The 21,879-nt window shown below is 38.3% G+C and overlaps 1 protein-coding gene across 1 annotated transcript in view; it reads left to right on the top strand.

Moving 5' to 3' along the window:
* ZMAT4 (zinc finger matrin-type 4) overlaps positions 1–3,743 on the top strand; it is a 361,795-nt gene extending 358,052 nt beyond the window's left edge. Inside the window, exon 8 of the mRNA XM_063434627.1 lies at positions 82–3,743. Coding sequence (XP_063290697.1) covers positions 82–197 — 116 coding nt within the window. The 3' untranslated portion in view covers positions 198–3,743. The remainder of the gene's footprint in view (positions 1–81) is intronic.
* Positions 3,744–21,879: the final 18,136 nt, after the last annotated feature.

The raw sequence follows: 21,879 nt of genomic DNA, 5'->3' as shown, positions 1-21,879 counted from the left end.
AATTAATGATTAGTAATACGAATAATGTTCCGTCCCACTACCATAATGTCTGATTTTAATAGAATTCTTTTCTGTCAACAGGAAAGGACAATGACAGCGGACGAAGCTCTCTCAGTCCTCCGCAAGTAACAGAGTGTTCACTGGAAAGTTCTTTTTTTTCAATAATGGTCGAGGAAGAAACTCACATTTTGTGCTGACTTTTCCAAAGTCCAATTTAAATACCCAAACTTGTTTTTATTAAGAACAGCACAAGAAAGGGCTTATTTTTTTTTCTTTTGATTACCTTTTTGGAATTATTGAAGCAAAAATGAGCATGAAATCATCTTGAAAAACAATAATTTTCTAATTTCAAAAAACAAAAAACAAAACAAGAACATCATTCAGGATTCAGAACGGGAACTGGCCATTTCAAGGTTTCACGGTTTTAAGAAAATTCTTCTCAAAGCATAAGTCTGGCATATTCAGTAATTAAACCTCTTCAAGTGGAATGCAGACGCCTGTCATGCCGGGATGTTAAAAAAATTAATAAAAAAAGTACAATTTGTTTTTTGTGATAATAAAAAGCAGCAATAGATGCTACATCTGAACAAAATGCTTGGAAACTACATAGTGGCAGCTATTTAGGCTATGAGCTCAAAAATAAAGATGTTTAGACAGTTTATCAATAGATATCTTGCTTGACCTTTGCGGTAAGACTTGAAAGGTCACAATATACATCTGGTTTCACTTGGGAACCGCATCTGTATGACATCCTTATTGGATTTTTGTATTACGCATTGGCTAGCTGAAGGCTGTTTTAATATACATCACACTCTACATGGGTAGATTATTCCATTTTGTCGAGACTTGAGTAGGACATTCTGTAACATGGGCAAGTCAGCCATGCTAATTGTGCCCCCTGTGGATTGGGAACATATCTGGTTTAGTAGAGCGTGAACGTAAGAACAGTGTCAGGAGTGAATTGGTGGATAGCTGCACACTACAAAAGGCGATTGGAGATTTCTATACTTATTTACTATACATTTAAATCATAATAGACTCTTTGTTTTATTGTGAGTGATATTATTAAGGCTATTATCAGTGGAGTCAAACCTTAATAGAGTTATGGATCTGGACTTTTTGCACATCGTCCGGTTAATTAACGAAAATGACAGATACAAAGTCAATAGAAGCTTGTTAAGCAACTTTACAGAAAATGCAGCTTAGGCAGGCTTCGTATGTGCAATATTAAAATATAAAGGCTTAATATGTTGAAATCGTAGGAATTTGTTCGGAGAAATATTATTAGTGATTATCATATAATTGTCATATTTTTGCTCAGATTTACTAAGGGATCATACTCAAACATGTTGCTTGTCATTTGTGGAGGACTACAGAAGGCAACTGAGAAGAATTAATGTAATGTAATACTGTATGATATGCTGACATTCGTCTCTGTGTTAATAATGCTCACCTCCTGTTCGTGTCAGAGAAATCTCTGATTTCATGATTTGACAGTGGCAGCGGAAATTGTAGTAATGATCACATGTGTATGGTACCAATTTATGGTTGTGCTTTAAAACATACACATGTATATTAACAAGCCATAGATGAGACGATATACTAAAAGCATACATGCAGCTAACATTTTGGCACTAAAACATTTTCTATGCTAGAAAACAATGTGGAACAAAACTTGATTTATTTCACTGGCTTCTGTTAAAGGAATAGACTGCACAGTGTAGTAATTACATTTTATATCACTGTACTCCCCGCTGATGCTAAAAGAACAAAACAAAACAAACACCGTAATGCATATTTTACTATATTTCCGCTACACAGCGATGTGGTAAAATATTGGTAACAAACTTACGTTTGGCAATGATAGCAAAAAAATTTCCGTTCAACAGATTTTAGTTTTGACCTACTTTTCTGTTGAAACCTGCAAATTAATTGACACTATGTATCCGCCAATATTTTTGTTTATCAAAAAAAGGTTATGAAGACCTGGTCTTCTTTATTAATAAATTAATTAAATTTATGTATCCATCAATGTCGGTTTCTACAGGAGAGTTATTATGATGACCAGAGCTTTCTTTTGTCTGGTAGTGCTTTACAATTTAATCTATAGATGTTGTTATCCAAACACATAGTACATATAACTTTATTTTGTAAGTTTGTAAGCACAGACAATAGGGTAGTACTGCTCTAATTTGTTAAATTTATTAGAAGTGGTAATTCCCTCGAACAAGTGGTTTTCAAAGTGTGCTTCATCCTTGGAAGACAACTCTAAAGGAAAGCAATGAATCCACTAACTATTAAAATTTCGGGATCATGTTTCTAGTAAACCAAAGTAACAAAGTTGTAGAATTAGTCTCCCAAAGGCCTCTATGATTCATCTTTCTTTCCAGAGGGATAATTACTTTTTGTGACCTCTATCACTGACTGTGTTGCTTTATCTAGTTTGCTCTATTACATGTAAAGAATATATCATATTTGAAAGAAAGCAAAGATGTACCTGGGCCATTTATCACATGATGCCTTGGGAGGAGTTGTGCTAAATGCAGTAGGCTTTGCAAACCTTATTACATAGTTATCAAATCCACTATCCCGAGGATCTTGTCCTTCCAGCTCTAAGTAGCTAGATTCTTAGGAGCACTAGGATTCCTTCCTTCAGAAAATTGGATTGCTCAGAAGTTGATTCCAGATGAAAACCTAGATCAGGTTTGGCTTCTCTTTATTTAGCCTCTACCTTGATCCTTTTATTTATTGAATACATACCATTTTAGTGGGTGTGTGGATGGTCCTACTGCAATCTATAAGATGGTGGAACACACGTTCATGCATTTTAGTGGTTCTCCTTCAGAACTGGTACATCTGGAATGTATGTATCTCCTCTTAAAAAGTATTCTATCGACTCATTGAGGGTGAAACATGTATTGCAAGAACAGATTAATGTGATTTTCATCCTAACTTCTATGAAGGGATTAGCTACTTTGCTGCCATGATTAATGAAATCCACCAAATTGCCCATGCCTCAAGCATGGAGCTATAAGTGACAGCAATGCCAATCCCACCAAATTGCCATACCTTTAATATAGAAATATAAATTAGGGCTACATCAATCCTACTGTAAAATGTCTAAAGCTTCACATTGGACATTAGACAAAGGCCGATCTGGGAGAATGTTTCAGGCAGTATATTGAGACTTCTATAATTTAAAAAACGGACTCAAGCACAATATACAGACCACACTTTATGAATTATTAGTATTGCTCGTTAGTAAAAGGTCATCAGATAAAAGGTCACCATATAAAAGGTCATAACATATTTGTGGACTTAATTTGGTTAATTGTAGCAGACCTATATCTCTAAAAAGAGATCTAAGATTTAATTTAAGAATATCCCGGGAACATTTTGTTCTACCACACAGCAGAGACTTTTTGTGCATTTATGAAAGACTGCTAGGTTCACTCAAAGCCACTTTTCAACAGTATTTTTTTTTTTGAAGGCCTGCATAGAAAATAAAAATTTCAAACAGAAAAAAAGTTTGATGACCAAATTACCATTGACAATGTTTGTTTAAAGAAACAGATTGAAAGACATTATCTGTAATTCAATTTTAGCCACTATGCATGTGAATTCATTTTTCGTAACTTCTGCACCCGTACCTGTACTGTGTAACTTCTAAATAATGTTACCATATTACTAAGTAGTATTTTGTCTGGAATGCTAACACAATAACAGTTAACAGGTTGTTCTGTGATGTGGTTCATCTATTTTCTGATAATAGAAAATAATATTTTGTTAAAATAGCATTTGCGAAAGTTCTCTTCTATAAAGTGATGGGATTCAATTTAAGGAACAATATAGATCTTTCTTTACTTTAAATTCAACTCTTGTTTTTATTATTGACTTATTGTCACATGAAATTGCCTTATCATATAGCAATAGATTAAGGGAGAAATTAGTTTACTAAGAAAAGACAGACGCATTCAAGTATCAATTATGTATTGAAAGATGGTCTTTTACACTTTTATGGTACATATAGTCTTACAGGCACCATTCATACTAAACAATTTGTGTGTGTATACCAATACCACAAACAAATCAGACGAAGACGTTGTAAGAGCTAAGTGCAGTATATAAATCACAAAGTTGGATTCTTTTAGAGAATCATTGTTTAACGGTTTCAGTGTTGGCAAACTTAAATAGTTCTGATAGCGAACCCTAAATGGGAATACTAAATTTATTTTGAAAGTACTAAGGTGACTGGGTAAAAAAACATAAAAATAAAAATTCCAGAATTCTAGCGCAATGTTTAATGAGATTGCTAAGAAAAACCAACCCAAACTTTTATGGCGGCAACATATATTAAAACTAAGCTTTGAATATACTTGCCATTTTTCAAATGTTTCCCATATAATGTTGGGATGGAGCAGAAGCTATGAAGGAAATAAATACACCAGTGGTTTTCTGGGTACAACATAGAAATAGATAAGGTGAAGGGTTAATTTGCACAGAATATATGTACACTAGTCCATAGAATTTGTAAATACTAGAGTTGTATAGAAAGAGTAATAGTCTTCACAGATGAAGGATGCAATCTTCAAAAGGCCAATTACTCATAGCAACCATATTCTTATACAAATAAGAAGAAATGACATAGAGAGCACTATATAGTTTAAGATTTTTTTATAAATATATGAACTTCGAAAAGACATACAGGTCCGGGCGAATATGGAACAAACGTTCTCATTGTGCAAGGCAGTATCAGAGTAATTAATGCCAGATGTTCTATATATGCTGCAAACGTAAGATAGAACTAAATAGTGCAAGAGATCCAGCAATTTAAAAAATATTATCATTTTTTAAGTAATTTACAAATAATAAAAACACATGGAGCCAAAATACACTGTCTACTACTCAAACGTTTTAAAACTCACTCAAGTCTTTTCTGTAGATTCTCCATAAGATGTTGATTCTAAATACTAACCTCATTTTGAATAGACAGAGAGACAGATAGATGTAACTCTGACTGCGTTTCAATAAATTAATAAGTTATTTTAAAATCTCAATGTCTAAATAAGATAAGAAAAATACACGTTGTCAAACTATTTTGATAAAATTGTGTGGATAGTTTGGAAAATATATATTTTGTTTAACACTGATCCCTTGGTGTCATTGCTAGTACTTTTTATTTTAGGAATTAATTGAATCTGAATGGAATGCATATTGCACATATTTCAGAATATCAGATTGCAAAATCTGTATGTTTGTACCCTTCTAGTCATTGCTGTTAAATACAAAACAGAGTTGTACATAAAAAAAAAAAAAAAAGTACAAAAAAAATTGGAAAATTATACTAAAAAAGTATTGGATGATAGATAGGTTCATGTGTCCGCGAACAATCAGTTTACAGGAAATAAATCATTAATTGGGAAAATATATATATATTTTTTAAAATGCTTATTGTAAATATATATATATATATATATATATATATATATATATATATATATATATATATATATATATATATACATACATACATACACACACACAGTAGTGAACACTTTGCATACGTTATTAAACAGTGAGTTGACATCTGAGATTTATTCCGACTTGGCCATGCATTGCCTTTAACTCACCACAAATAACGGTTTATAGTTAATAAATCCCATAGCAATTGTCTACATATTTTAAAAGACTGCTTTAGAGCCTTGTATTTTCTTAGAACAAAGTCCCAAATGGCACAACAGGAAACCTGTCCGTTATATATATATGCATTTACATGTCATGTCTCCAGCACTGGCAGTCTACCTGTCAAATTACATGTTTTATTACTGAATGCACTTGACATATCACATTGTAGACAGGGATATACGTAAAACTACTACATTCATAGCCTTTGAAAGCTAGGGATTGTGGGAATTGCAGTTGTTTTGAGCAGGACCGCCAATCCCTGAATGTAGATTATTTTAAAGTAATTTTTCTTTATCTTCTATTCTTACAACTAGTAATGCAAATTTGTGTCCAGTATCTGTGTTTCCTTATGCCTTTGGATATCTGTAAAACAAAATGTATGTGCTAACAAATTGATGACAAATAAAGAAGTCAAAACACCTAGCTTTCATTAGTAGGACTGTATTTTAATATTCTGCAATTGTTGTTATTACTTTTTTATACTTTTTATCAGTTTTGAGATAAACTTGTTATGCGTTTGGTCCAAAAGGTGGAAGAATTCTAAATACATATACATGTATAACATTTATGAACAAAGCAACATGAGAAATGGTCTACACTACTTAGGGCTACTCCAATTATTCCTGCTGTTGTTGATGGAGACTGAAATGAGGCCAACACATGAGAAAGTACAAGGGATCGAACAATTCCCTTTAACTATTTTTGCAAATCTGCAAACTGAATGTCATACCTCCCAAAAGGACAAAAAGTGAGATTTTAATTTTAGAGGTGAGTGGGGGTGAGGCCAAGGGTTGAGCTTTACAAGACATTTTAGGTAGCTTACTAATTTTTTTTTGCAACTAAAAAGTAATTTAGAACAAGAACAATGTATGAAAGGGAAGATACAGTGCTAGCTCCAAAGGCAGCAGAACACTGTCTGTTACTTGAAACACACACACACACACACAATATTATATATAAAAATATTGAGATATAACAATATTATATAGTCCCAGCAAAAAAAAAAAAAGTATATTTTGGGGAAAAGAATCTTTTGAAGATGATTTTTGGAGGCTGGTCTCTTATCCTCCTTACTGTTCCAGTAGACAAACTTTAATGCAGATGAGAAATTTGGTTATTGGTGTCTCATATGAAATAAAACAAAAAAGAAACCACCAATAGTGTAATCCAGTATGTACAATGTCTTGGGTAAAAGATAAAATAGACTCACAAGGAGAGAGCTTCCATTTTTTTTGTATAACTTCTAAACACATTTAATATAGTTTAAATACAATGTGGTTATTAATGTTATACACACTGCTACACGCTCAGTTACACCAATGGTATTGATCAATTAGAAAAAAGGGAAAGTAGAACAGAAAAGTGGGACAGAGGAATTTCAGCCCAAACTATCACACCCCCAACTGCAAGAACTGGTTCACCATAGTTTGTGACCACCACTCTTGAGTTTAGAAAGATGGAACAACTATCGCTGTGTGTTTGCTCAACTGCTCGAGTCACAGGAAGAAAAAAACGGACTTGTTTTAAGGTCTGCAGCCTAGGTTACTAGAGAGACACACTGAAGGATCTGCAAACTGGATATTAGAAGAATGAGTTACATAGAGAACAAGAGACTAGACAGAAGAACAGGTAATGTAATTGTTAAATCAGACTGTGAAAGGAGAAATAAAGATAGTGAATTATATGAACGACTGAACAATAAAATGTAATGGGGGAAAGTGTGAAATAGTCTGGAGTGGTAGCTTTCAATAAGAGAATTAAAGTAAACTTGAGCATGAAGATGGAGAGAATAGTTGGAGTGAGGAGGAAAGTTAGGGAAAAAGGGGATATATTTGAAAATAGGGAAATAAGCTGATCATATTGGTCTTGGCAAATAGTTAGTGACCATATTCACTCTGGGCAGTTCCTTTAAGAGCTGACAGTATTATCCAAACATGTAAAGCTCTTCAGCGTGAATAATGTGTCCTCTTTTTTCATTTTACAAAAAGTGCAGAGTTCAATAGAAATTGTCATTTTTATAAATCAACCTTGTTACACCCCATGGCTGTTAGACAACAGGACCTGTTGCTTCCTGGTTTGGTTAGCTCAATACAATGAAACTCAAGAGGCAGCAATTGCACAGATCACCTGCCTTCTCATTGAGCTGCATTGGGAAATCTGTGATTGGATAGTCTCAGAAAGTCTGGGCGGGGCTAGAAGGGGAGGGATAGCAACGGCTGCAGATGAGATCTGCAGCTTTTACAAGCTGTTTTTAGCTATATCCCCAATGAAAAAAAAAAAGCAATAAATGCATGCATGCGTCAGTGTGGGCACATCTACTAAGTTCTTAAGAAAAATCCATTGGTGATTTATTTTAAAAAGAAAACCTTTGACTTTAAGAGTTACTCCAAGCATCATGACAACTTCAAAATACATATATAAGGTGGAGCAGTAGTAATATTACTTTTACATAAAGCTATAGAAAAACAAATCTGTAAAAAACATACAAACCAGAAAGCAGACAAATAATGCAATATTGTCTGTGTGTAAATACTTAATGAATCAATGGTAGTAAGGTCACACTTACGAGCTTAGAGCCAATTAATGTATTTGGCTCAAATGTCAAGCACAGCAGGGCAATTAGCAGGTATTTCACAGCTGTATACATAAAGAGAGAACCATAGCACAGTACTGTATGGCCTAAACAGAAAATATTTTAAGCTATATTGCACTCACGTGCTCCCAACAATTGTTGTGCTCATCAAAAACATATCAGGAATGTCCAGGAGTCTTGTGCCATGAATCATTTATTAAAAGTAAAACAACAAATAGAGATGTCCCGAACAGTTCGCCAGGAACTGTTCGACGGCGAACATAGCTTGTTCGCGGTCGCCGCGGCGGACGAACATATGCAATGTTCGGTCAGCCCCCTATTCATCATCATTGAGTAAACTTTGACCCTGTACCTCACAGTCAGCAGACACATTCCAGCCAATCAGCAGCAGACCCTCCCTCCCAGACCCTCCCACCTCCATGACGAATAGGGGGTGGACCGAACATCGCATATGTTCCCCCACTGCGGTGACCGCGAACAGGCTATGTTCGCCGGCGAACAGTTCCCGGCGAACTGTTCGGGACATCTCTAACAACAAATAAAAAAGTAAGAATTCTTTCAATAGAAATAAAAAGTCCTGCTAAAATAATCTAAATAGTCTTTGGGCCAACGTCTAAACAACCAAAACGGGGTTCGCCCTAAACCGAAAGCTTCTTTAGTCAGTGTTTATTATTTCCAAGTACTTGCTAATTTTTAAAGGCCTTTGGTCTTCTTCTGGTTCACCTCTTCCATCACAATGGAGCACATCATGTGTTCCAAAATGTGTTGTACATTCCACAATGGAGTTCCGATCCCTTGATCCTCAACAATACGTCATCTCCGGCACAAGTTGTAGTTTTCGCACTGGTGCACATCTTGCATTCCACAGTGGAGTTCTGGTTCTCTGCTTCCCGAACACGCATTATTCCCAGCACAGGCTGGAATGCTTTGTTGCGTTCTACTGTACTTCGGGCTACATTAAGTATACCTCCCAGGATAATCTAAATATTATCGTCATGAGGAAATAAAATATCTATACTTTAGTGTATTTAAGCTTAACTATCTAGTTTAAGTATAATAATAAAGACCACTCCTTATTGAATGCTATGTAAAAACAGAAAAAAACATGTTTTAAAGTTATTACATACATTTATGATAGGTGGTTAATGAAATAAAATTGCTATAGTTAAGAAATGTACATATAGGACATCACAACTTCCGTTATTTGAAGTGGTCATGGTGCCTGGAGTCTGTATATGCTGCCACTGGTGTCATTCCAGCTCCAGCTGCATCATTAGTAGATCATTAACCAGCCAGGTACAAGAGTTCCATGCTGGCCAATGTTAATTCTGTCCAAATTCCATTCATGGAGGATTAAATTATGCTCTTAAACAATAAATGCCTGGCAGGAGTGGCTTCCAACTTGTGCAGCACTTTAATACATCTGCTACTAGAGTCCCTGGTAGCAGAGAGGAAGCTGGCCTGGTGGAGGTACTCAATCGAAGTACAGGATATAGTCTCTTGTATTAATAACTGGCTTGGTAGGTCCCAAGAGCCTACTGAGCTACAAAGTAAGCAATGAGCAATATTTTAACGTAGAGTGAAAAGTAAACCTGTTACAAGTCTAGATAATCAATAGGCCACTCTAAATTCATAGATTAAATTATACGCGTGTAAAGCTAGATGAAGAAAAGGTTCTTGAGCACTTCAAAATATAAGCAGTCAGCAGGTAAACGAGTTATAGAAAAATATCCATTTGTGGAAATTGGTCCAGTCCATTTTCCAGAAATCAAACCTCGATATCAGCTCAGTGATTGTTTTTATAATGTGGGAGTAGACCATTTACTGCATGTTATTGTCTTGTCCTATAAGATATCTAATTGACTTGTTATACAATAGCTGTTGAGTTAAACCGCAAGCTGTCTACAAGGAGAGATTAACTACTTATACCAGGGAAAAATGACCTTAGGCCTCGCAGCTGCTGAGTAACAAGTAGAGATCAATGAAAGATCTCAACTGTTCATTTTGTGAAACATTTTGTAGAAGCACACAGCAATTTCAGTTTCTCTGCAAACGTGGAAAGGTGATTATAACAGCATGAAACAAGGCAAAACAGTCATATGTAATTTATTTTGAGCAAATTTCTATCACATTTCTTTTTTTGCCTGGAGACTTTTTTAATGCTCCATATCAATATCTTCCAGTATTCTACAATCCAGTAGCTGGACGAGCTTTGATAGAATCTTTCATCAAACCATCTACTATAAAGTAACAATGGTAGAAGAGGGGAGATGACTAGTGATGGGCCCAGACAGACAGCAATTTGAGGAATTTTGGTTGAGGGTTTTTCCTTTTCTTACAGTATCATACATGATCACTAGTGGCATTTAAAATATAATATACTTATTTCAAAGGTAAAATGTATCTAACAGCCAAACTGTGGCCCACTCAAGATATATGAAATCATTGATCGGAGATTTGCAGGTGGAACAAACTATCTTGGGATTGTTCAAATGTGTAAGTAATACATCTACAGGCATCACCTTAAAGAGTTTACTACAAGCACCATGACCAGCTCAAACCTCTGTATGTGCAGAAATTCAGTATGAGATGCTAAACATACAGAGATATTTAATATTGTTGCCAAACTCCATCTCCAGCTGTGTCATTAGTCAGGCCAGAACAAGTGATCCGGCTGTTTTTTTTTTCATTCCGTGCATATTGCATGCACGGAGGGTCATTCATTGGCTGAGAACGATCAACTAAAACTCTGAGCCATTGAATGACTATAGTGATCAGCATTTGGCTTCTGCAACTCTGCAGAATCCAGATTCCCATCATTCAGTTGAGAGAAGGCTCAGAGCTCGGCAGGTGTCCAGGCAAGACGTGCAAACCACCGCAAAGCGGTGTGCCCCATTACCGTGGAACTCCTGACACCATAATCACTACAGCAGACTGCACTAGTTATGATCCTTGACGTAACCCTTTAATTTCCCCTTTGTGTACTACTGCTAAACCTAAGGTTTTTTTTTTAAATTCTTTTAGAAAATATATAATTTTCTTAAGTGGACAACGTTGAAAAATAATGATTTGTATGATATTGGTTGAACATGTATTTACTGATAAATAATATCACCAGCCAATGTTAACAATGGTCTTGGTTTTGTCACACACTGGGTCTCATTTGCCACCAGCAGTTAGCAGTTTAACCAGCATCATATCTTTAAAATTCCTCCACTTTGCAGAGCTCACACAGCTTCTACCCATAATTTCTAATTAACTCTTATTTTGAGGGAGGGGAGAGAATCAATCTATGTCTATTAGTTAAATTAGTCCTTCCTGTGGTTTCCTTAAATAATATCTCCTATTTGTACAGCTAGCCATGCAGAACTGAACAGCAACAAAAAATAATAGTCACTAATTTAAGAATGTCTCACCGGCAAGAAGCGTCCATTTTAAATTCAGCAAAGTGCCGTGCTGAGGGCAGGTTGCTGTCCTCGTTTATTCATTTAATTAGAAGAAGATATGGGTCAGTGTAATTGAATGTAACCTCTACCACCCCTCGGCCTCATGCATAGATAATCAGAATAAATGCAAGCAAGATGAGCAACATGACAGGATGATCACAGCTTCCTGTTAAAGTCGAGATTTTGATTAAAGTTAAGGATATTTACACTTATTAACCTGGATTGTGCAATACGAGATTAAAGGCATATAGAGCAGCGGTGGACAATATTTTTATTGTCCTGCTGCCGTTGACTGCATTTCATGTGATGTTCTGCAATCTGATTGCCGAGTACAGAATATCTTAGAAAAATATGGTTCACAACTGGACTTCAAAACAGTAATCACAGATAGCTTTGGTCAAGCAAAGCTCTTTAGGTACTCTCAAGCTTGGGTCAAGCAAAGCCCTTTAGGTACTCTCAAGCTTGGGTCAAGCAAAGCCCTTTAGGTACTCTTAAGCTTGAGTCACCCTTGGCCTTCTTACAATGGTTGAATTGTTGTCACAAAGAGATGGGAAAAGTCCCCCACCCCAGGAGGATACCCAAGTCCAATTAAAGAGCAATTGTCGCTTTTACATAAAACATTGTAAGCCACCTATAACGTCTTTTTTTGTATTATTGTGCTCCCACCTACTTGTTACCTGTCCACCCCTTTTGTTGAAATTTAAACTACCACATCCAATCCCAGTAGCTATGTAGTTTTATTCACAGTGAGGAGTATCTGGTTCTTCACCATTTAGTCCATAAACCCTCAACCACAGCATGGCAAGTGTGGAAATAAGTGCTGTTTTTAACCTCCCTGTAGTAATTTGGGATTTATATTGACTCTCATACAAATACATACTCACACAAAAATAAGTCCTTCGCTTAAACTACCCCTACTCCTGGGCAGCAGCAACGAGCATTGTACACATAAGCCCAAACACATATAATAAAAAACAAAAATAGTTACCTGCACACTACCCCAAATCGGCGGGCGGTCTATGCTGTCCTTGAAAGGGTGGCTCTAGGCGATAGGTAATGCTTCCGGTCTGGGGGGGGGGATTACCTGACAACCCAGACAGCCCCTCCTCGGCAAATTAGGCCCCCGCGGGCCATGTGATCGCTCTGAAAGAGTGGTCACATGGCCGCAATAGGCGTCCATAGTGCTGCCTACAGGGGGACTGCCTCCCTGCATCTGTAAAATAAATAAAAAATAAAAACATGAAATCAAAATATAATTGTGTATATATATATATATATATATATATATATATATATATATTCATTCACACACACACACACACACACACACACACACACACACACACATATATATATATATACACACACACACAAACATATATATTATATCTATATAATATATATATATATATATCGTCATGCTAAGTGTATTTTTAGATTAATATATACATATATTAATATATAAATATACTTAAAATTAAATTACACATGTATATATAGAATATATAGAATAAAGAAAAATGTATTCCTACTTACTGTAATTTTCATACCTGGTCATAGGCCATGGCAGCACAACAATGGGTAGCTCCTCCCTATCCCTTATTAGACAGGAACCTAATTAAAACAGAATGTATAAGTAACCCCTCCTAACCCTCCTACCAGTCTTGTTTCCAGCAAAATCCCAGGGCAGAATCTTTGTGCTGCCATGGCCTATGACCAGGAAAAGAAAATTACGGTTCCAGGAAAACTTGGCCACTGATGCTCAAGAGGGAGAAACGGCTCTAGTGGAGAGCTAACAGACCTTCAGGTACTGTAACCCCTAGAGTTTAGTAGCCTGAAAATAGACTATGCCTCTGCTGATAGCTTATATATAGGCATGAAGACCTCTCCTGGTACATTAGTTAAGATAAATAGACTATCAGTAGAAAGCCAGATAGTGAATCTATAGAAATAGATATGAAAACATCTATCTAGGACAAGAGAAGAAAGTTTAATTACGGAGTCTTCATTCCAATCAATAGGCTTTTAGAGCTTGAAGAATAATTTCTTCACTAATATGAAGAGAATAAGCTACTTTATGACTAAATTCAGTAGCAGATTAAGGATTATTCTATATTGTGAAAGACAGTAAAGGGTTTCATGCCAAATAGTGCTTAAAGATCTGATATCATTCCTAATGCTAATGTCACCGATAGAGGTAACTTAATATTAAGCAGATGCGGAGATATAGAGTCTCATGGTTAAAAGGGGTAAGAAGTCCACAGGAGCAATGGTTAAGTGAGGGATCATATAAATACAGCCCACAGATATTTAGATACCTCCATATCAAAGCCCCTTCACGAAAAGAGAGATCAGAGTGCTAAGACATGTACACCTGAGCAGGGGCGTATTAGCCGCGAGGCAAACAAGGCATTTGCCTTGGGCGGCATTTTCCAGGGGGCGGCAAAAAAAGCCGCCCCCAAATGCCCAAGGCAAATGTCTTGTTAGCCTTGCGGCTAACAGACATGCCGGCGGTCGGGCGGCGCTGGCTGGCGGGCGGGCGGCCGGCGAGGGAGCACTTCCCCTGAGCTGTCTGCTCAGCTCCCTCGCCAGCCGCAGAGTGAGGCTGGGAGGCGGAGCCGGAATATGACGTCATATTCCGGCTCCCAGCCTCACTCTGCGGCGCGCGAGGGAGCTGAGCAGACAGCTCAGGGGAAGTGCTCCCTCGCCGGCCGCCCGCCCGCCAGGCAGTGCCGCCCGATCACCCAGCAGCCACTGGACCACCAGGGAGGAAGAGACCCCCCCCCCCTCCCCAGTATTCCCAAAGGTAAGGAGGCTGGGGGGGGGGGGTTAAATTAAAAAAAAAATGTGTTAAAAATTAATTTAAAAAAGTGTTAGAAATAAATTTTAAAAAAACGTGTTAAAAAAAAAAAAAAACGTGTTAAAAAAAATAAAAATGTGTTAAAAATAAATTTAAAAAAAAAGGGTTAATGTGGGTGGGTGAGTGTGTGTCTGTGTCTGTTAGTGTGTGTGTCTGTTAGTGTGTGTCTGTGTCTGTTAGTGTGTGTGTCAGTGTTTGTGTCTGTTAGTGTGTGTGTGTGTGTGTGTCTGTTAGTGTGTGTGTGTCTGTTAGTGTTTGTGTCTGTTAGTGTGTGTGTGTGTATGTTAGTGTGTGTGTCTGTGTCTGTTAGTGTGTGTGTCTGTTAGTGTGTGTTTGCCTGTGAGTGTGTGTGTATGTTAGTTTGTGTCTGCTAGTGAGTGAGTGTGTTTGTCTGTTAGTGAGTGTGTCTGTTAGTGTGTGTGTGTTTCTGTTAGCGAGTGTGTGTGTGTGTATTTAGAATGCGGGGCGGGGGGAAAGGTTGGGTGGGGGTGGCGCGTGGGGAGGGGGGGCGCCTGAGTTTTGTCCTGCCTAGGGCAGCACAAAACCAGGATACACCACTGCACCTGAGGTGATATGACTAAGTCCTAGATGAGTCTTGGATTAAAGAACTTAGAACCTCCTTGGTAGAAGGAATTTGAATGATTACCTAATTAGAAATAGACCAGGAAAAAAGGCATCCCAACTAGGTAGTCGAGGATATACATTTTCCCTGGCCTTCAGAACAGTATTAATTACTGCACCTGAAAAACCCTTGTATTTAAGCCTTTCTTTCAATATCAAAACCTTCCAAAAGAGGAAAGTAGCATTTGACCTGGTGGTAGAGGGAAGAACTCCCATGGAGGTGCTGAAAAAGATACACAGAAGTGAAAACCATGTTAATGTTGATGCAACCTATGCGGAAGAGCGGTATTGGATGTTAAGGATGTCCCTTTCATGAACATATTCGATTTTGGAGAAAAGATCCTCCAACCCCAGTGGATGGTATTCATAGTTTTTGCTGTCCAAGGAATTTCTATAGGAAAGTTAACATTCTCCCTTGTGCCATCATCATCCACTTAGATCTATGGTGGAGGATCTGGATCAAAACTTCCTCGACTGGGGTAATATGACAGTCAACATCTATACTTAACAAGTCGTACTGCATTTTCTGAAGAGAGTTGTACCATGCCTTGGACTGTGTCAAACAGTGTTCCCGGGTATACCCTGGACTAGGAGGGATCAAGGTGATTTCAGCTGACATTTATCTTTCACCATGAAGATGTAAAAATGAAAGTGTTCTTCCAATGCAATCTAAGAAACCTCTGGGGATGTGGGCCAATGGGTACTTGGGAATAAGCATCCTGCAAATCAGTAGAAATCATCCAATGTACTAGGAATACTCTTTTTGATTAAGAATGATCAAGAATCCTGTAAACTTATGTAGATCTAGAATTGATCTCCATCCACCTGTTAAGAACAGAGAGTCTTTGTGTTCTAGGGGCTTTTGAAATTTACAATGCGTCTATTTTTTACCTCATCTCTTCTTCTGGTAGAAGATTAACCACTTCTCAAGGTTGAGATCTACAATACACTGTTTCCAGGGTCCTGGAAAAAAAGGGAATGAGAGGCTTTGAATCGAAATGGTCTCCTGAACCTTAGGTCTTGCAGTAGACAAACTTTCCTCATCCATTCATCTCAAAGGATGCATACACGGACCAGGTACTGAACCAAAGAGCCCAACTAGTAGACAAAGAGTCATATTTCTGGTATAACACTACCTATGGAAGCTTCTTAGCTGAAGACTATTTTTGGCTTACTGACTTGTAATGTCAACATACAAAAGGAAGATTATCTATCCATACCAATCTTAGATCCTTAAAGATTTAGCTAAGAGTTTGCAGCAGGATGAAAGCATGTGCCAGCTGCTACATAGGTTATTAGTGAGGATCAAGACAATCTATGCTCCATGGAGTCTCAGAGATCCCGCATTGTTGGACAGGCAGAGCTGAACATTTAGCCAGTTTAAGTACTTCATCGTCCACTTAGGAGCAGAGTCCTAGGTACAAACATCTGATATCCCAATGGATGAAGACGCGAGATACTCCCTCGTGTTGAAAACTTCAGTGTAGAACCATTCCTCCATAATAAGGATCTTAATGGTACTGGGAACTTAAAAAGATGCTCTGTTCTTTCTGACATCCGAAAGAAAGGATAGAGGTATAAGGCTTGACCATAGAAGATTCTTTCAGATATAAAGAATCTACGGACTCTGGAAATCATTTGGTCCACTTCAGCGGATTCTGGAGGCACTGAAATAGGCTGAATATCCTCATCCGAAGACGATACCATATCTCTGAATGTATCCATCTCCAAGGATTGCTCAAAGTATACATTCTGGGAATTGTCTAGAGGATCTGCACTTTAACAGCTTTTATGATGTCTTGAGATACCTCCTGTTTGATATTTCAGGGGTAGATTGGCCTGTAGCCACTTTCAGACAGACTGCACAGAGACTTTACTTTTATAAGGCTAGCATATCATATGCCTCACAAGGGGTGACTTCCCTTGTATGATCCAGATGATTTTCTTCCCATAGAGCTATCATCGTAGGGAATTTCAATTATCATTAGGCACTCTTTTGTTTGGTAACCACAGAAAAAATTAGAATGGCTTACCTATGTCTCTTAGAGTGTGGCCTATTTTCTGAATCCATAACTGCATAAGATTCGTATTTTATCCTTAGCAAAGCAAATCTCTACTAAAAGAGCAGAGATTGATAGATACATAAAAAGATGTAACATAACTTTAATGTGCAAAAAAACATAAGAAAATAAAATTGTGCTTTTGGTGCTTAAAAGGGGAAGCCAACACTGCAACTGTACTAACATTACAGAATACACAAGCGCAAATTCTATTTTTGTGCATGTACGTAAACTGCATGGCGCGATCACGTTCATTTTTGGACAATGGGATAGTGACATTGTCTTGATAAGGGGTTAATCACAAGTTGTCAGGATCGGGTGGAACCAGAACACACAGACTGAATCACAATAAATAGACTTTCCCTACCGATCCTTAGAATGGCCGGGTTAACGAACAGAGTTAGTAAGGATAAAATAAGGAAACCGGTTGCGCCAAACGATGTAAAATGAAAAAAATATTTTAAAAAAGTCAAAATATTCACAGTCCAAATATCGCAATCCCAGGTGTTTCTGGATCCTTGGGGAATGTTGATTATTGGTTAAGGTGCTTGCAAATATATGTAAGGAGACACAAAGTCACAAAGTGACAAATAATAGTGCAGACTGTTTTAGAAGTAATAGGACTCACAACAGTAGTATATGAGGTAGCACTCATATGTTAAGGAGCTTAAACTAGCTCTAAGTAAGATTGTGTGCAGCGGTACAATCCCCACTGGTGGATATAACTTATGATGCTAATTTCTCTATGTGCAGGTAGGTACATGAAAGAAAAAGAAAATATCCAATTGTGCTCACTGTAAATATAAATATGTGACGAAGTACAAAAATTTATTATACTCACATTTAATTGAGTGTGGTGGTATAATGCCCACCAGTGATATGTTGGTAAATAGTTGTCCAGATCTGAAGTTAGGTGTGCAGGAACAAATACAATGTAAAACTGGTGTGATAGACCATTTATTACACTTTGTATGCAAAGTGAATTAGAACCAAATATACTTTAATGCTTAAAAGAAATAAAACATAATTGTTGCAATATTACACAACGTGTTTCACCAACAAAGGCTTTTTCAACGTGAAAAAGTACAAAGAGTCAGTAAGAATGGCAGAGGTCAGAGGAAAACAGAAATCAGGCTAAACGTTAAACAAGCCGAGATCAAAGGATCACAGAAGACAGGAACAACAGTAAACCAGAACCAGAATAAATTCTGAAGAAGTATACAGGAGTAGTGCACTATTGGGCTATAAGAACTACAGCAGGGCAACAAGGAATGGGAGAAGTAAGCTCACATATCCAGATCAGCTTGGAATTACGTATGATTCATGGACGGTAACTGACCCCTCTTGTGTGAATTTCAGGACCGCATTCAGTTGCACATAAATGCACACTGTTCTGTTCATATGGAACGCCAGAGGGAACAGGGAAGTGGGCAGCCCCGCGGAGAGGTAAGCGTGCGGCAAGCCTAACACAAGTAGGATATGTGTTAGTAGAGCTGAAAGGACATCACATGTAACTCTTGGCCAGGGCCGGACTGGGAAAAAAATTCGGCCCGGGCATTTTTCAATCACAGCGGCCCCCTGAGAAGGGGGCGGGGCCAGAAAGGGTGTGTTTTGTCATCATTAATGACAAGCACACCCCCTTTCAAAGTTAGCATGTTAGTTCAATGCACAGAGCCCCGCTGAAGAGCTCTAGCATTAGAAAAAAGCCCTGTATTTGGTCTGCGCAGCGCAAGCAATTTAATAACATGCTTGCGCTGTGTTTGCTTTTCACTTGTCTCTGGTGTCTCAGTAAGTGGGATACCAGAGGACAAAAGGGCCAGGAAAGCGTATCATGCTAGGGGCTGTAGAGAGTGTGTGTATAGGGGGCATAGTGTGTATTGGGGATGTAGCGAGTGTGTGTAAGGGTTGTAGAGAGTGTGTGTTTAGAGAATGTAGCATGTGTTTGTTAACAAGGAATGTAGTGTGTGCATAGGGGATCCAGAGTGTGTATGACAGGAATGTAGTGTGTGTAGGTGGTGCAGTGTGTGTGTGTGTATGTAGGGGATCTAGTGTGTAAAGGACCCAGAGTGTGTATAGGAGATTGTGTGTGTATGTGTGTGTAGATTAGATGATCCAGAGTTGGGTAAGGGATCTAGCGTGGAGCATAATGTGTGTAGTGGTGCAGTGTGAGGGGTGCTATAGTGTGTGTGTGTGTGTGTGTGTGTGTGTGTATATATATATATATATATATATATATATATATATATATATAGACATAGCAGAAATGACCGCACTCCAAGGACATGATAGAGATTTTCAAATAAAATGTAACCTTTAATCAATCCATTTAATAAAAGTGAAATTTTATTTAAAAATCTCTATAAAGTCCTTGGAGTGCGGTCATTTCTGCTATGTCTACATGATCCTTGCCAGGCCAGCACCGGGCACCACAGTATTACACCAGGAGTGCAATATATATATCTCCAAATAGGGGGGGGGGGGGGGTGTTGTGTGCAGCATGTGTGTGTGAGGGGTGCAGCATGTTGGGTGTGCTGTGTGCAGCGTGTGTGTGTGAGGGGTGCAGTGTGTTGGGTGTGCTGTGTGCAGTGTGTGTGTGTGAAAGGTGCAGCATGTGTGTGTGAGGGGTGCAGTGTTTTGTGTGTGAAGGGTGCAGCATGTGTGTGTGAGGGGTGCAGTGTTTTGTGTGTGAAGGGTGCAGCATGTGTGTGTGAGGGGTGCAGTGTTTTGTGTGTTAGGGGTGCAGCATGTGTGTGAGGGTGTTCTTACCATCACATTATTTGTGTCTAATTATCTTTGTTAATTCACTGAGGGTTATTTTATATGATATATATATATGTGTGTGTGTGTGTCTGAGGGTGCTGTGTGTTTGAGCGCGCTGTGTGTGGGTAAGTGTGCTGTGTGAGGGTGCTGTGTGTTTGTCTAAAGGTGCTGTGTTTGTGAGTGTGCTGTCTGTTTGAGCGTGCTGTGTGTTTGAGCATGCTGTGTGTGTGTGAGGGTGCTGTGTGGGTAAGTGTGCTGTTAGTGTGAGTGTGCTGTGTTTGAGGGTGATGTGTGTGTCTGAGGGTGCTGTTAGTGTACTGTATAAGTGTCTAACGGTGCTATGTGTGTCTAATGGTGCTGTGTGTGTCTGAGGGTTGCTGTGTGGATGAGTGTGCTGTGTGTGTGTGTGTGTGAATATGTCTGGAGGGATTGTGTGTGTGTGGGGGTGGGGGGCAAGGTGTAAAAGTATGATTCTTTTTTTTTATTATTATTATGATTAAATAAATGTGTGATAAAAAAAGATTTTTAGAAATAGGGGATAAAAAAAAAAATGCAAATAATTAACTTCATCCCCCCCTCCCCCCCCCTCCCTTCTTACCTTTAGCTTGGGAGGGGAGGGAGCCGTGCGTCCATGGAGGAGTCCCTGGTGGTGCGTTCCCATGCTGCTGTCCCTGGTGGTCCTAGTGGAGTGAACTCTACCCTGCAGTTCCTGGGGTAGAGTTCACTCTCGCGAGATCTGAACGTTGCCGCGTTACCGCGGCAACGCTCCGACCTCGCGAGAGGAACCCGGCGGAGCTACAGAGTAGATTTCCGCCGGTCCTCTCCTCCCTCCCCAGCTGGCATAGCAATGTTATAGTGCCTCTGGGCCGGTGAGGGAGATCTTTGATCTCCCCACCGGCCCATGGAGGCACACAGCGGGGCCGGCGCTCGGATAGCGCAGGGGCTGGCAGGGGAGATCCTGTGATCTCCCCTGCCGGCCTCAGCCCCTGGCCATCGCGGCCCACCGGGCATTTGCCCGGTATGCCCGATGGCCAGTCCGGGCCTGCTCTTGGCACAGCATCCCTCCAGTTACTGCTAAGCAAAATGTCATAGTTAATGTTATAGAATGACATTTTATTATAGATACGTTGGGTCTGCTCAATTCTGGAGCCTTATTCTAAAATACATTTTATATTTAAATTTCCTTGATACTTAGTTGCATATAATTACATAAATACATACTTTATAAGTTTAAGACTAATGTAAAGTACAACATTTTAATTGTTATTATTTTTTTTATCCAAAAGAGGGAAACAAAATAAAAAAATAAAATACTTAATTAATTATTGGAAAAGCAATCGGATTTTAATACGAACAAACAGAGCAGTGATCAAAGAAAACATTGACATCATGTCTAAATGGGTAAATAAGTAAATTAAAAAAAAAAAGTGGTAGTTGGCCAGAGTATTGACTGAGGGTATTAGAGGACAAAGTGCTCTACATGTTTAATTTGCCTTATATTGCAACTTTATATTCAGGTTATTATGTGTTTGTTTTTAGCCAATACATTGCTATTATAATTAGCATCACACAATAATCAGAATCAGATATTAACACTAATTAGAAAATGACCAGAATTGGGATAACTTAACTTTGACGCATTAGTTGAAAACCTGTTTTCCTCCTGCAATCATCAGTTGACGCGAGCAATGGGGCTCAAGACGGTAGCTGTAGCAGTTGTTCAAAACTAACTTTCCCATAAATCTTTTGCATGTTAAAGTTAAATAGCCAATGGAAGTTTAGTTCCTTTCACGTTTTGTGATTGGTCAGTTTCTCCCAAAAAAAGACAAGAGCCCATTATAATGGAAGAAAGCT

Source organism: Pelobates fuscus, chromosome 10 (assembly GCF_036172605.1).
Source record: "Pelobates fuscus isolate aPelFus1 chromosome 10, aPelFus1.pri, whole genome shotgun sequence".
In the NCBI taxonomy this organism is placed as follows: domain Eukaryota; kingdom Metazoa; phylum Chordata; class Amphibia; order Anura; family Pelobatidae; genus Pelobates; species Pelobates fuscus.
Note: the sequence above shows the minus strand (reverse complement) of the source record. Positions and strands in the feature narration are given on the sequence as shown.